Source organism: Apus apus, chromosome 17 (genome assembly GCF_020740795.1).
Source record: "Apus apus isolate bApuApu2 chromosome 17, bApuApu2.pri.cur, whole genome shotgun sequence".
Taxonomy (NCBI): Eukaryota; Metazoa; Chordata; class Aves; order Apodiformes; family Apodidae; genus Apus; species Apus apus.
In genome coordinates this window covers 5,912,588-5,929,836 of record NC_067298.1, presented here as the reverse complement: position 1 = coordinate 5,929,836, position 17,249 = coordinate 5,912,588, and the positions used below count along the sequence as shown (strand labels likewise).

At 42.1% G+C, this 17,249-nt stretch overlaps 1 protein-coding gene across 1 annotated transcript in view; it reads right to left on the bottom strand.

Moving 5' to 3' along the window:
• Positions 1–870: 870 nt before the first annotated feature.
• GRB2 (growth factor receptor bound protein 2) overlaps positions 871–17,249 on the bottom strand; it is a 46,214-nt gene continuing 29,835 nt past the window's right edge. Inside the window, exons 3-6 of the mRNA XM_051634742.1 lie at positions 10,072–10,169; positions 7,123–7,245; positions 4,569–4,737; positions 871–3,211 (exon numbers count right to left, since the gene is read on the bottom strand). Coding sequence (XP_051490702.1) covers positions 3,026–3,211; positions 4,569–4,737; positions 7,123–7,245; positions 10,072–10,169 — 576 coding nt within the window. The 3' untranslated portion in view covers positions 871–3,025. The remainder of the gene's footprint in view (positions 3,212–4,568; positions 4,738–7,122; positions 7,246–10,071; positions 10,170–17,249) is intronic.

Below are 17,249 nucleotides of genomic sequence, written 5' to 3'. Positions count from 1 at the left end.
ACCCGATGTCCAGGCAGCACACGATTTTCAGGAACACGTTCTGCTGCAGCATTACAAAACAGCCAAGAGCCCCAAACCACACTGCAAGTCACTGCTGTGCGGGCTTGACCGGCACGAATGGAAAATAAAACGCTAACGCCGGCATTTCAGAGCAGCCACGGAGTCCTTGAGCACAGTTGTATGTGAGCATAACTAAGAACAATTGTTACAAACCAACCCAAACCCTCATGTGGGCCTTTCCCCATCATATATTAAAACATACAACATTTACAGGCACTTTCCTCATGCAAGCGAAGGCTGAGGAGCTGCAGAGCCCAGACTGGCAGCTCCTGCCACACACCGTGTCAGCACAACCGAGCAGCTCTCTTTCAGGCAACGAAAGTGAAAACCATCTGCAAGGTGCTCACCTGGCAGAACAAGAGCTCCCACGACAGTCGGAGCCACAGCTGCTGTGCTCACCCAAGCCCATCTTCCCCTCTGTCCTCCAGCAAGACACCAGAAGTAACTGGTCTGTTCTCCATCACTGGCTCCTTATGACATTACAGGGGCACTTGAGCAGTTAGGAAAAACCTTTAAAAAACCCAGCAAGCGCCACCCTCCCATTCAGCTGATAGATACGTTCTTCAAACCTGGAAGGAACATGATCATTCCTTTCCCCCTCCTCACTATCCACAATGCCACGCGTGCTCTCCACTGACTTAGCTTGGAAAAGCAATGAACTCACCCAAGTGTGCAGAGATAGAGCAATGATGCTAAAGAGCCTGAGCACTTCAGACCAGAGCACACCTTGCAGCTCTTCCCTCCCAGAGCAATTTAATCTCCTATAAATTAGCTCGGTCAGTCAACTGAAAGAACAGACAGATGCTCAAGTGAAGAATTCAATGTATATTTATTATTCACAGTTAATTACTATCTACCAAATGCTGCTGCAGAGTTAAAGGATTAAGTACATAGGCCTTTTTTATTTAAACACTGATTTTTTTTTTTTTTTAAGATATATACACACACAAGACATATGTCTGCAAGGCTGCATGATATACACCAATCCCAAAACAAGGAAACAATCAAATGGTCCAGGTGTAGAATGCCATAGATTCCTTTTCCAATCACTTTACAAAGAAGGAAGAAAGTGAGTGACAGCTAGCAAGGAGAGGGGGAGAAAGTAATACTCTACAGGATAGCTCTCTCTTTCATCTGCTGGAAAATTAAAGTGTAAGGCAGAGTCCATCTCAGGAGTAAAACATTTGTAACACTTAGTAGAAAAAAAGGCACCCTCCAACAAAAGATTGCCCAGGCTTAGGCAGGGCAGGAGGAGATCTCCACTGCAGTTTCTGGATTCGTTGGTGGGGTGGAGGGACCCAGCCAAGTGGGTATCAAAAGGAAAAATTAATGCAACTGAAGATTGGCACAGAGAGCAGTGTGGCTTGATTGCTTTCCTTTCCATCCAATTTAAGGTCACACTGCTCTGGTGGAGGAGCACACGGCCACAATGAACGGCATCATGGTGTGGGGTGGGGATTACAGTCATCACACAGCCTGCTGTGAATGGGGAGAGGGGGGGAATCTACTTCAACAGTAACACTGACCTGAGGAGGGAGGAGAAACTGGAGAACAGTGATGCCAACCCCACTTTTCAAGAGCAACACGACTGCAAATATTCCCTATCCAGGCCAAAGAGACAGGCTGATTACATGCATCACGTAGAAACATTCACTAATAGCATAAAGTTTTGTTTTTTCAAGCACTATTTCTTGAGGTTTCTCTGCATTATAAGGTTTTCCATCAAAGGAATGTACATTTTAAGGACATCTCAGGGCGATTATTTCTCAAATTCCCCCCCCTTAACCCTCCCTCCCCAAAATAGTCTTTTCCTCATTTTCCTTGGTCATAACTTCCCCCTTTCTCTTACTTCTGAGGCTCCTGGTTGCAGCTCCCCACCTCTGAGCAGCCTAAGCTGCCACTTGAATGCCTTGATCTTAGTTTCCTTGGAATAAGGAAAGTTGAACAGTAAGACAAATCCTAAGATTAAAGCTCCATCTCAGTTTGTAGATTTTTCTCAAATGTCCGTTAACAAAACCACCCTCCTTTACACCCTTCCCCCAAAAGTATTTATTTACACATAAGCAGAAAAAAAAAACCAAACAACAAAAAACCTTCTGAAAAGCTCTGGACTGTCCTTTTAACTTAAAAAATAATAAAAAAGAAAATAAGGGAAAGGCACTATGGAAAAAAATTACAGAATGTGCTCAACCGTACACCTTTAAGAAAAAAAACAAAAAAGCTGCCAGCACAGCATGATCAGACTTCAGTTGTAGGTTGGAGTTTCTCAAAGCAGCTCTGTGACTCAAAAGAAAAAAACAAAACAAACCAAGAACAAAACAAAAAGCCACACAACTCTTCTCCCTTCCCCTGCTTGGAAGTTGCTGAGCTTCAGAAGAAAGTGCCAAAGGAGAAGAGACAACAAAAATTAGATTAACACCTCATCTTTCCCAGGCAAGAAGAGCTGAATGTTGAAGGCAATAGCAGAGACTGATGATTTTTTTTTTTTTTTTCTAAAGGCAGGACTGTGGATTTGGTTCTTCTCTCATGTCCCTTCATGTCAAATGAAGACCGTTTGCAGAGAGAGAAAATACCAGCAGAGTTTCTCCCTTTTCCTTTAACTGCATGGCTAGGACTTTATATGGCATTAAAACTTCATGCACTGATGGACAGAGGAGGAGGGGGAAACAAGAAGAGTGAATGAAAGGGGGTAACCCAGGAGCAGCTGAGGAAATTCGTTATTTTCTTTTTTTTTCTCTCTCTCTTTTTTTTTTTTTCCTTTTTTAAAGATAAGTTTTGGTGTGTAAGTTCAACTCTTCCCCCCCCAGCCCCTGAAGTTCCGTACTGAGTGAAGGAGGATCACCTCAGGGTGGAAGGTGACTCGGGTTTTATCGCCGTGTGATTTTTAGGTCACTGGCTGCAGTTAGGCTCTGTATGTGTATTTACTGTTTCTCTGGTTTCTTTAAATAATCTCTAATATTTCTCTCTAGATGTTCCGGTTCACTGGGGTCACATAATTGCGTGGAAACATGCCCGTCTGTCCGTGGCAGGCTCCCTTCCACCAGTTGGGGTCAGAATTGTCAAGGACTTGGATAAAGTCTCCGCGACGGAAGCCCAGCTCTCCTTCCTCCTGGGGATCAAAATCAAACAGGGCCTGAACGTACGTTGGTTGCTGAAAGGGGAAAGAAAAAGATAAAACAAGTGAGAATCACCCACAGAACTGGAGCCATCTGCTCCCTCAGGCAGGAGCTTGACTTACACAACTTGACTTTAACACCACCAGGGCTGCTTGGTTTCCCTGCAAGCCAGATTCCAACATCAGGAACAAGATGCCTGAACAGGAAAGCACAGGCTGTAGAAGAGCTTAGAAAAAAGGCAGTTTCTGTGGAAAAGCTGAAACAAGGACACCAAGTGACTCAGGTGTTTTCCTAGGAGCTTCCAGGACCTACTGTAAATCTGTGCTCCATTGCAATACAACGGTCTTTTGGCTTATTCAGCCTGTTTTCAGCAACTGCCAGCAGGAATATTACTCATCTACCTAACTCTCTGATATACAAAGTTTCCCCTAAAACCTGTATGTTGCCGTTTTACACATTTACCTTAAAACTCTCCAATACCAAGAAATTCCGTCACAGAGCATTCTGCCTGGTCAGCAAGGGTTTCCATTCTTATGGAAAAACTAACAGTTAATTCAAAATGCATTTGCATTCTTAAAAGAGTGAGGCTAGGAAGGTGTCCTCATGCTTGTCACTTTCAGCCAGCTGTTTTCTCATCCCCTGTTTATCACTGACCCAACAGTGCAGAGCCAGATGTTAATTCAGATAAACTGTGCCCACAGCACCTGGAGAGCCTGGAGTCCCACAGCCCTTGCCTTCAGGCTGCAGCGCTGCACATGGAGGCAAAAGGATTTATCCAAACATTGACAAAAGATCCAGTTACATCCAACATAACATTCTGATTGCCCTAGGAAATGGAACAAAACAAAGAGCTAGATATACTCAAGCTGCTCTGCTGGCACTTAGCAGTAGAATTTGGGTTCTCTTAATGCTGACTAGATCCAAACCAACAGGCTGGAGATGTTCCATATGCTACTACCTGTAACCATCTCTTCAGGAAAGACCAGTACCACAGCTTCCCTGGCTGCAGAGGGGTACAGTTCTGGCAATGAACCAGTACAAGTGGAACTACCCTTTCTTACTGTGTCCTAAACCAGGAGAAAACTCATTTGTAAAACATGAATCAGAAGACCTTCCTACAACAGCACCCATAAACATTCATACAAGCCAAGTGTTGAAGCAGCAACAATAACACTCTGCCAGAACTGAAGGGGACACTAGGAGTTACCAGGAAGGCTTTGCACAAACATCCAGCTTATTTCCCAGTGTAATTCTAAATACACACTTCCACAGACAAGAAAAATGTCAATCAGCTTCTCTCCATCCCTACTCATTTACTTCAAGATGCAATTGCACTTCAGACTGTGGTTTCAATAGTCTGAAAAGTGTACTCTGGGAGGACACTTCTCTTACCTGTGGCATCTGTTCAATGTCCCGGAGAAATATTTGCTGGTTCCTGGAGACAGATGTGGATCTGTGATAATCTACCAGCTCGTTCAAAGAATTGAACTTCACCACCCAGAGGAAATACTTGCCAGCCCCATCTCTAAGCACCTTGAAGTGCTGCACATCATTTCCAAACCTGTTTGGAAAGAATGAAGGACAAAAAACCCCACATTGTTAGTCACTGAGAACTCCTCTTTTGGGATCCTCAGCACAGAATCTGGAACAAAATCATCCTTCAGGGCACAACGAAAACTGTAAATGACACAGATAATTTAGACACCAATTGGACGCTGTAAAAAACGTCTGAAAACCACTTGCCAATTGTATCTTACAGAAATCAGTGATCAGAGACACAGAATGCAAATATTGAATTTATTTTGAAAAAATTCCAGCAAGCTTCACATGTGCTTGCCTTATGGCAGGACTTCAGCTTCAAACCAGCTTTTCAAACCACTCTGAATTTGCAGAAGTCTCAGGTCTTTTCACAAAGGGTTTCTGGTATCACAGCACTCTTTATCCTGCATGACAAAGCAGTATTTCAGCTTCTTATGTTACACTACATTGTCACACAGCTGGCAGCCACTGCATGGACTTTTTGATGTATGTGTGCAGTCACCTGAGATGCTGAACACAGTGCACAGAATGCCTCAAGACACCTACCATGGACTTGGCAGGACAAATGCAAGGTTACATTAAAGTAGCTTCCACTCCACATTCCCAAAGACAAGATTTTGAAGTCAAAACAGTACAAGCACTTCAGTTTTGCTCTTCACACTCAGCAATTTCACAACTGACTCGACCCAATTCAGGTTTGTGCTCCTCTTGCTGTGGTGCTGACTCCTCACTGCCTCAGTCTCTCACACAGCTGCACGTGACAACACAGCACACCAGCCTCAGGCCCATTACAGGCAAATTGCTGGGAATACACTGCCACAGGGAGCTTAGGATTGTCTCTTCTGACAGCCAGTCTGGACTTATGCAAAAGACTGTCTTGCAAAACAAAAGGATCTCTCTGGTCCTTCAAAACCAAGGACAGAAAATGTGGAAGGCAGCAACTCCAATTAACAATTCTTTCTGACAGATGATGACATTCAGTTGAAGCTACTTTTCCAATAATTCAACTCTGAATAAAGGGGAATTCCAAAGAACCCCGTGGGATTTTCCAGATGAATGGCACATCAGCATTTTTCCTTCAGTCTAAAACACGAGGGATAACTGTTCCCCACTTGGCATGCACAACTTCTGTACATCAGCTGAAAATGTAGACACTATCTTGGCTGCAAACCTAACATGAAACAACTCAGGTCCTGCCTCTGCTCTCCCTTCCTCAACCTGAGAGCTTCTCACCATTTCAAATCCTGCAGATCACTGTTAAGGAAAAAGACATTTCTAAATTAAACAAATAGAAAAAAAAATAAATCAATGGAGACATGACCACCAGGTGGCAACACGAAGCTAAGAGGCAGGCAGAGCTACACTATTATAACTTCATGTTTCTTAAAAGGAATGCACTTTATGGAATGCAGCTTCCATGCACATCAAATATTTGTATCCAAGACAGATGTATAAACGTCTCCTAAAATCAGTGGCTTTTATCTAGTTTGTGGGCATGACTCAGGGCTGCTATACAAGACAAAAATTTGGTTATAGACCAAAGGTGACCAGAAAAAAAAATAAATCCTGCCAAAACAGATCACTGATAGTCACAGAAAATAGAGCAAACTAGGAATCATGCATGAATAATAAAATACTATAGTTAGGATTCTGGAGAAAATCTTGGTCATTTCTGGTAAGAAAGGGGAAGGTTACAGAAAATAAAGAAAAAGGCAAAATTCAACTGCTGAGGACAGATACCCCCCAATCCACATTAAATTATGTCACCTACTCTTTCAAGTTTTTAGTACCTCTATTTTGCAGTGAATTCAGATTGGCCAGCATAGTAGTTGTGGGCCATGACTAACTAGCAGGAACTCCTGCTGGTTAACAGCCAGTACTGAGAACTGCTCCTCTTCCCTTCACTGTTACTAGACTGAGTTTCTCTACATGGAAGCACTTGTGAGAGATGGAAAAGGCCTCTGTTTTCACAGCTCCACATCCCAGTGCTAGACAACATGAGTACTCCCAAAGCATGTGTCAAGCAGACAAGAGAAATAGACTTTGAAGTGCACTACACAGAGAAAGGAGTAGTAAATTGTACTGGAGAAGAGGAATGGAGGAAGATGGGAGAAAACATGCACACTGCAAGTTGGCTGCAAGGAGGAACAGGATCCACAAACCAACAGATAGTGCTGGCTGACTACATGAGCCAGACATGCCACCAGGTCTCATTACAAACCAGAGCATATATATTTGTTCTATTAAAGAGGGAATAAATATCACTGGAAGAACAGGACTGCTAAAGGGCATCTAGAAGATTATTCCTGCTCTACAGCATTGACAGTCACCTGTCCTTTATGCATGAGTCCAAATGAGCAGTAGATGGCCTGATTACCACACAGGATTGCTCCTGGGTATTACTTACTTGACTGAGAGGGAGAAGTCCCCTGGAGCACTCTCACTCTCCCTGATGAGGAAGGCACCATCATGTCTCTGTTTACCCAACATCTCTTCAGCCTTTGCCCGGGGAATCTTTCCAAAAAACCACCTGTGGAGTGAGGAAAAAAAACAATAGGGAAAGTTAAGAATTGTAATCCTTTAATGGAAGAGACAGATGTAGATATTCACACAGTGATGAAATTATTCCTAACGCAAGTAACTCCACAGCCCACACTGCCACTCCAAGACAGGCTACTGAACCATGCAGTTTTTTCATAGCCTTTCTTCATGGCAATGAAGCAACTGTGACTTGATAAGCAGGTGTTTGCAACAGCCTTATTTCACCCAGTTTAGTGAAGCAGAGATGTAGCAAGAGTGAAATCCTCACATTACATGATTTCTTTTCAGAGGCGAAAAGAAGCCCACTCAAAATGTAATGCATTACTCACATCATTTCCCACCCTATTTTAGCTGCAATTTATCACATAAAACATCACAACAAAAAACTAATCTACAGGATTGATCCACAACAAAGTCCTGCTTTGTGAGGCTAAGAGGACTACCCTGGGAACTGGCTACATCCTTGGCCAAAGCTAAAATGTCAACTGTGGTCTGCACCAGTATCTTAATAACTGGGCCTCTATAACCTAAATTCAAGCAGATGAAATGCCTAGCTCAAGCAAGACACTCAGTGCCCCTCTCTGCCACTACAGAATAAAGTCCCACATCCCTTTATGCAAGGTTTTGATTGTCCAAACTGTATGATGCCATCAACTCAAAGACAACAAAGAAGTACTGCACTGGTGGTTGGTCACTACTGAACTTCCGTATGATACAGCAGCATTTCTTAGTACCCGAAGATAATCAGTGGGGAGTAATTACACAGTCTGCTTTATTACTTCATCCTCCTAAGGAGCAGTCACCCATGCCTTAATCATGATTTGCAGAGTGGATGATATAGAAAATGTAAGTTATTAAGGATGAAGCACGGAAAACAGTTATTTTAGCGGGTAGGAATCGTAAAAAAAAGAAAAAAAAAAGAAAAAAAAGGAGTATTTACAAAATCCAAAGGAAACACTGGGATTTCACTCAGAGGTTTCTCTTCAGAAACATCAGAGCCCTAGAGACCAGATCCTGTCTATGGACTGAGCCATTCTCCACAACTGGAAAGAGCATTTTGTATCAAACCCAATTTCTAGTCTCTTTTTTACATCAGGTGGTAGGACATGATTACTTCAGCAGACAGAATGAGTAGTTTTATTCAGCAGCTGGTTGTTCTTGCAGACCAGAATCCAATTTTTCTGACTCCAACCAGAGCACTGGGATCAAAGACTCATATAATGTGTCAGAAAGCTAAGGCAGATGCCAGGAGTGGAGTTACATGCAGACCAAGTGAGAAAAGTTCCCTCAAGGTCTCTCTGCTTTACCACAGAGGAGTGTTGAGCTGGTCACAGAAAGGTTTTAAAATGCTGATATTACTTGTTTCTGTAGCCTATATTCTTGCTTTCTCCTACAGTCAGGACAACTCAGCAGCTTCCCATCCACAGTCATATGAAACAGCTGCACCATGGAAGCCACATCTGAACTTGACAGCTGCATGAAAGTCAAAGCCACAGGCTGACCACCTCTGTGACACCAAGGGTGAACCTACCTCAGGCAACCAGATCACCAGCACTGACCAACAGCCCCTGGTCACAGGATTCTTACCCACATTTACATTTGTATTTCTGGACTGATCCAAGATGAAAGGCAAACAAGGGCTGAGTGATAGGTCACATGGCGTGGGAAAAGCAGAACCATCTTACAACAGAAAAGTACAGCTTTCAGTTCTGAGTAACAGGTCACACAAGACAGCAACTCTTACCACAGCTGTAACCATACAGATGACTGACCTTAGAGGAGAGCATTTAATAACAAGAGCTCCAATCAGAGTATTTCCTACAGTGAAGGTTTTGGTGCAGCAAAGAGACAGAAGCTGCAGAACACTCCTTGGAATAGAGTTGTTCTGAAGAAAAGCTAACGTCACCAGATCTTCCTCTCAAAGAGGAAGCCATCTCTAGAGGTGAAAGCAAAAGCTTTAAATAATTTCAGAATTTTCTTATGCATCCCTGCTTCACTTCCCACTTGGTTGCACTAAAGTTGTATACCTCCCCTCCTTCTTGGGATACAGCTCAACATAAGCTGGCAATGTGTGCTTGCAGCCCAGAAACCAACCATGTCCTGGGCTGCATGGCCAGCAGGTCAAGGGAGGAGATTCTCCCCTTTTACTCAGCTCTCCTGGACCCCACCTGGAGCACTGTGTCCAGTTCTGGAGCCCCCAGCATAAGGAAACGGACCTCCTGGATAGAGTTCAGAGGAGGCCATGAAGCTGATCTGAGGGCTGGAGCAGGCTCTGGAGACAGACTGGGAAAGCTGGAATTGTTCAGCCTGGAGAAGAGAAGGCTTCAGGGAGACCTCCTAGAGGCCTTCTAGTATCTGAAAGGGGCCTGCAGGAAAGCTGGGGAGGGGCTTTTTTCAAGGGCTTGTAGTGAGAGGACAAGGGGTAACAGATTAAAACTCAAGGAGGGGAGATTTAGGTGAGACATTAGGAAGAAATTCTTTAGTGTGAGGGCGGTGAGACCCTGGCCCAGGTTGCCCAGAGAAGCCGTGGCTGCCCCATCCCTGGAAGTGTTGAAGGGCAGGTTGGATGGGGCTTGGAGCAACCTGGGCTGGTGGGAGGTGTCCGTGCCCATGGCAGGGGGGTAGGAACTAGATGATTTTTAAGGTCCCTTCCAACCCAATCCATTCTATGATTCTATGATTTATCTCTTATCACATTTTGGTAGATCTGGTAAACTACGAAGTTTAAAGTGCTCGAAGTGCTCAGCAGAAAACCTTCCTTCTATTTGAGAGAATGCACAAGACCAAGGGAGCCTATCACCAAAGCTCTACTTACGGATGTGGTTTCATTTCTATGTAGTTCTTGGGAATGAAGCCATCTTTTCCATTGAGTTCTGCCTTGTACCAATTCTGATCACATTCTTCATTCAAAACCTGAAGGAAGCAAAAAAATAAGGTGACCACATTTCAAGACACAGCAAAACTGACAAAGGTACTAGTGTGTTCTTTCCATTCTTGTTTCATAGACTACTCTTGTAAGATGAACGTATAAAATAATGGTGCTAGACATCCTGGTCCACTGCCTCACACCAGAACTGTGCTGAAAAAAAAGCTGGATGAGTAACAAAATAGCCAAAGGATTTTAGTGCCAAAACCTCACACTTTTGTAAAAAAGCCACTAAGTCCACAACATAACTAGACTGAGATCTCTGCCAAAGATTAAGTTGCCTGTCATCACCAAAAAACTGTCCAAAATCTGTAAACCGAGAAATTCTGAATCTTTATCACTTCTAATGATTACTTTTTCCTGTATTCAGCTAACAAACCTGATGCTTTCAGCCTAAATGTGATTTCATACAGCTTTTCTGCATTTCCACTGGTTGCACACTGGATGTGTTAAGACATTCTAGGTAGCATCTGTATGATGAAGAATTTTAGAAGAAAAACTCCCTCGTGACAACATGAGCACAGGCCCAGCTGCAAATACAACTGGCAGCTTCAGCTGATTTTGCCCATATAAGTTAAAACCAGGTTAAATCAGACAGCAGAAAGTGACTCTGTTAGAGTATTTTTTAGGTAAACCACAGCAAATATATATGAATAAAGGTGTTTTTTTTTTTCCCATAAATGTACACTTTTCTTGTTTTAGCTGTATTCTAAAATGAAAGATCAGGAGTCACAAGAGAAAAGCCATGTGAATAAGTAGCTTTAAAAAGCAAATTGATACTCCAACCTGCTCTAAAAACTTTGGTGCTTTATTTTTCATTGAATTTCTGTCTACTGGTGCAGTGTAATAGACCAGCCTGGCACACTGAGGCTCTTGAATAAAGTAGCATGGCTTTACTTACAGTCATAATGCTGTACATTGAAACTACTCCTCAAAAAGATTTTATTTGATGTTGGAAGGAAACGTCACCCAGAACCTTTCAATTTAAGCCCCACAACAGTTTTTCCCCAGCACTTCCATCCATTTTCAGCTTCCTGAGGGTGTTTTCAACACTGTGACAATGGCCAACTAAAAGGCTAGATCTGAGTTTAAAAAAAAGAGATATACTTAAAGCCTCAAGTCACAGAAGTATCACATGATGAGTGTTGCCTGAACGTGGGAACACGAGGAAATGCAAAGAGAAAGACAACATGAATGCAGACCCAGAGATCACATACTAAAGACACATGCAGTTATGGTGAAGATGCTCACCAAAATCCAAAATGTTCACAAGCAATGACTGTAATTTCCAACTTGTGCTTATTTCTCGTAATCTCGCTATGTTTCATTTTTGGAAGAGTGATAAGAGGAAATTTTAAAAAGGAAAAGCAGACAAGAATTTGCAAGCACAGGCCTTAAAATTCTCACAGCTGATGGGAGTGCTTCAGAAAACTAAACTCTAAAGATGAATTTTTGCTGCCTTTCAAAAAAACGACACATCAATAACCTCACCTGCCTCATTGCTGACTGCTACGTGTAAAAGAGAAAAACATCTACACCTAGTGAAATAAAATGCAGTGAAGCAAAAAGAGAACAGAATCTGAACCTTCTCAGTGAATTATAGAGGGTATAGTTAGGCTGCTCCTTAACTTCCCACCAAAGAGGCTGGTGGTACATGTACATGCCCCTGATGCCATCACTTCCACCAGGAAACTAGCACAGGAGCATGGCCGCATCTACGGAACATGGATAAAGACAGTTCAGGATTATCTCCAGTTCAAGAGACTTAAAATACTTAAAAGTTCCTAAGTACCTTTATATGGACAAAAAAATTCAAGCTATCTTTTGTGCAGTTATTCCTGTGGGCTTCCATTTATTTGTTTACAAGCATTGCTCTAGCAGGCATCACAGTTGAGGCGTTTAGCAGGGATAATCTGACCACAGGTCATGGGCAGTTCAAGTGTGGCTCTGCTACAGGCTCTGAGGTAACAGCTTGCACACAGAGAGCTGTCCCAGATCAGCTGATGTCTGCTGAGCTGCCTTGCAGCACATCTCTCACCACCCCTGTACTGACTGCAAGGAGGCATCCTGTGCAGAAACCAACTCAACTCCATTCTTCATCATGAGGGTAGCAAGGTGCTGGAACAGGTTGCCCAGGGAGGCTGTTGATGCCCCCTTCCTGGAGGTGTTCAAGGCCAGGTTGGATGAGGCTTGTGCAGCCTGGTCTAGTTGGAGGTGTCCCTGCTCATAGCCAGGAGGGTGGAATCTGATGATCTTTAAGGTCCCTTCCAGCTCAAACCATTCTATGATTCTATGAATATAAATTACAGGTAGATCACACCAGCAGGCACCTCTAGGATACTGAACCAGGAAGATGGAGATTAAAAACTATAAATAAAGAAGCCCAGATCTTACAAATTTGCACATAGCTTGAATGACCAGGAAGTCTGGTTGTTACATAGCTCAGCTGCCACCACTAGAGTAATTTACAATACAACAGAACAGAAACATGATGCATTTTAATGTGATGTCTAAATAAGCCAAACCTTATGCAATAGTGTGCATTCCTTTATCAAAGATGGCACTGATTAAATTTTTTATAAGATTGTGCACTACAAACCCATTTCATTACAATCAGAGAGCAGTTAAGGGATATGGCAGTCTGCTCTTTTTTAATAATAATAATAATAATAATAATAATAATAATAATAATAATAATAATAATAATAATAATAATAATAATAGGTAAATTGTAGCTTCACAGGAAGGACCTCACCACGTATTTGTGCTTTTGGCAGTAGGCATTAAAAATTATCAGAAATTCTAATGCTCAAATGTAAATGATTTTAATCAGTTTTATCTTGCTCTGAAGATATGCTAATAGATTTGGAGGAGCCAAATCACATAGGGCTTGGGGTACTCATTAATGCTTGGCCTCAAGCCAAATGCCAGTGAGGGAGCATTGCTGAGGCATGCATTAAGCTTTGTGACCAGAAAAAAAAATAGCTGGATAAAAGGCATAGTGAGGTGAGCTGCCTACACATTTGTGTGTACAGCCTGTTCAGGAGACTTCTGCTGTAATAATGACACCTCCGCAGCTCTCCTCTTGAGTGGCTTTGTTTGCTCCAAGGACTTTTCCCTGCTTCACACCCAGACTGATGTATCTTCACAGCCAGTTGTCCTTTCTAGGCTCATTTTAACTAGCTGTCACAGCTCCACGGAGAGCCTGGCAGACAGCCAGACTATCCAAGCCCTACAAGATATACCAGAGAGCCCTTACACACAGTCACCCTCTAAACACCCGTTTTACCCTCTCCAGGTCTTTCACTGTGCACTCCTCCAAAGGCAATGGCACACACTGTTTGTTCTCTTTACAAAGCTCCTTGTCCACTTATCATTTCAAGAGGAATCACCTCCACACAGAGATCTATAAAATTAATTTTTCTGAGAGTGTCTCAGACAACCCTGGAACTGCTCTTTATGCTTCATCAGGCAAAAATTACTTGTACTGAAGCACCTTAAACCTTTGCAGTTGTGCACAAGGTTGGAATTCTGGTGGCTGCTATGAAGTTATGTAGCTATTATTATGACAACTGCATGTAAAATTTCAGCTTGCAAAAAAATCTTACAACAGTAACATCTGTGCATGAAATAAAACTAAAAAGTAAGTTGGGAAGACATGTAAGAACTCTCTGCACTGGTCTGTCTGGCTTTTTGACATTTACATCTGACATTGCTCTCTTGTCTTGTAAATAGGAAAACCCACTGAAGTAACTGACTTCAAGTAATTAAACCATTTGCTGCAAAACACTTTAAGAAACACATCCAGTAAATCCATCTAGCCCATACATCCACATGGCCTCCAAGTGATTTCCAGATAATATTTAAAATTCAAGTTTATCATCTGGGTACTTAAAAACAGTGCTATGCCTGTAAGAAAGATAGAAGATTCTTAACTGAACTATGGTAAGATTTTCCCAGACTCAAAGCTATAAAATTTAGTCTAAGCACTGCATTTATCACTGGATTTTACTTTGAAAGTTTCCCCAAGTACAAATAAAACCAGATAAATTAAAGGAACAAAATTCAATTTAAAGATTTACTGCTCCAAACTGAGACAGACTTCAGAGTCTGCAAAAAATTTAAAAGGCACACTTATTTATCTCAACAACTGTTACAAACTCTTGCTCTTTCCATAGGACAAAAGAAAAAACATTCCTTTGCAGCCAATCCCCTTGTCTGCTATAGGTCTAATCCCGTCCAGGCCAGAGTGACTCTTCCTTTCACACTGGGGTATCTGTGCCTGAGAGGAGGAAGAAGGAAAGATATTTTTAGGCACTACATTAGAACACACACTGCCATGTGATGTTCCTGGCCTTCACTCAGCCCTGCTTTACAGTAAGAGTGGCTCAACTGCTGCCTGTCAGTTTCCGAGTTTGATAACAGATCTCCTATCAACAAAAGCCCATCTGTTCCCATGGAAACAGAAGAGGCACAGCTGAAGAGCCACACAACAAGGCAGTCACCAAGTTTTAACTGGAACAGCTCATGCACAACAAGCATTCCTGGCCATTTTCAAGCCCATACCTGGCAAATATTTATAAAAACAGCTTTTCCACCCTTGTGAATTGTTGCACACCAGTCTTGATCCTCTCAAAACCAAACAACTTTCAGGAACATGCAAGCACTAAACCAGAACATAACAAGCAGATCTGGCAACTCAACTCTCAAGCTGACTCCCATATGCAAACATGAAACTAAACATAAGGTGTAAAACATACATACATGCTTGCAAATTTAGCCAAATTCATCAGGACTGGGTTTGGAAGAGACAAAACCCAAGGAACTTGTTCCAGGAGGGTTATGAGTGTTGGCTGAGCCCATTCTTGCTGTCCTAACTGAAACAGAAGCTAACAAAACTGCTCAAGTACAACCTATTAGCTGCCAATGTGGGTTTTTTTCCTCACTGAGAAATGTTGCACTGCCACAAGGAAAACAAGGCACCCCCAAAATCTCAGGAACATAAGGAAGGTGCTCAGGATACTCAGCCTAGGGCAAGGATTAAAATTTACAGAGTGAACAAATGATTCAATGGCAGCAATGCTGCAACCGAATTTTCAGGTCTGGAAATCACTTGTCCCAGAGTGGAATGGTGGTTGGGAGGATGTGACTCTCACCCTCCACAGAGGTACTTTAACAACAGCTTTGCATTTCAGAGAAAAATGGCTCCTTTGCTGCTCAAAAAAACAACCAAAAAAACAGGTACAAAGTAGCCACAAAACCAGCAAGCTTCAAAGGATTCCACAGGGCAAGGTCAACACAGTCCATTCTGTAGCATTTTCTTTCCCCCCAGACTCACTGCAAATGGCACCACTGGATATTCAAATTAATCTCTTCAGGGTTTTGTAGAAGACAACACAAGACACTGCCTGGTAACCTGCGATTCCCTCCCTCATCCTCATGGTGCATGAAATCCGAACAAAGGAATCCTCCTCTCTCTGGCTGCCTAACACCATCAAAAGGTCAAGCCATGTCAGAATGTCTCTTTTCTTGTTTTACTCATCATGGCAATAACACAGCACAGTTAATTTTCACTTCAATGCAAAAAGTTACATTAGACAATTAAGGTGACTAGCTCAAGAACACACAACTGCTGAAATATTTTAGTTTTTTCCTTAAATTTAATTTATCATAATCACACACAGGAAATATAAAATACCCACATTTTTCAGATGAAAAGCTAAAGCAGCACATTTAGACATGCTTTAAGACTGTGAATACTTGCTCTCTAGATGGATATAAAAAGCTGTGAAAATGCTCAACAACCACTGAACAAGTGTTACTGGAAACAGAGAAAGACTGCTGCTTAAATTGCACTCAACTAGCAAAGATTATAACACAATACCTAAATAATGCACATAGATTGTAATATAAGGGAGTAATGTGTTATGGATACAGGTTTGCATTCTCACACTCTCCCCAATTCTCACCATCACTATAGAGACACTTCTTCCACCCGTATCTTTCTAAAGACACAAAAAGAGCATAAAATGCAAACAACAGCAAAAAAATACTTCAGAAAGTCTTCCCACCACACCAAATACTAAAAACAAGGGCCCTTCTTCCCCACTCCTCAAGCAGTGCTTTTGTCAGAAGCCTTATCTGAAGTGACAACTATTACTTCACCATGGCACACACAGACTTTTCACATTGACAAGCATTTTCAGCAGGCCAAGCTGTTGAAAGCAAGAATCAAGGACAGCAAATTTTGAAGCTGAGCAAATCAAAAGGCTAGTGTCTGGATTACAAAGTGCTGTCTTAAGAGATATTTCTTCTTAAAGAAACTAAGTCATTTCCATTCGTCTTCAAGGAACCTGGAAATCTACTCTAAAGTAAAATACAAAATTAAGCTGAAAGTAACAAATAAAAAATGACAATGAAAGTCATAGGATACAGCTATTCTAGGATCTTAGCTTCTCCTTCCAAACTAAGTAATATTGTCCTCAAAATCTACTTACCACTGGAGGTGCATTCCATATAAAAGTTTCTAGGTAAATCCAGTATTCCCTTAACCTTCAGTAAGGGTTGATGGGGAGAAGATGTGTTAGATTACAGGAAAGGATGTTACTTTAACTATGTGAAATAAAGTCAGGTTGCAACTACAATTCCATGCAGTATTCACCCTGCAGAGCTCCACATATAGAGAGAACTACAGTGGGTCAAGAAAGCCACAGTAGCACTGGTTGGCAAGTAAAGTGTTGTAACAAAGATACATCCAAAGAGAGGAATGTAGCTAGGAATTAGCATTCAAGCTTTCACTTCAAAACCACCTTGATTTTTTTGTATGCAACACAAGAACACTTGAGGCAACTTTAAATTAGTTGAGGTACAATCAAGTCTAGCCACAAGAACAGAACTCAGCACAGACTAACTTACCCTGCCTCTCAGGCCTTGCAAGTCTTGTACTACTACTTCTCCTCCAGCAAAACCCTTCAATTATGAAGATTTATACGCCATCCAGAGGGACCCAGACAAGCTAGAGAAGTGGGCCCAGATAAACCTCCTGAGGTTCAACAAGTCCAAGTGCA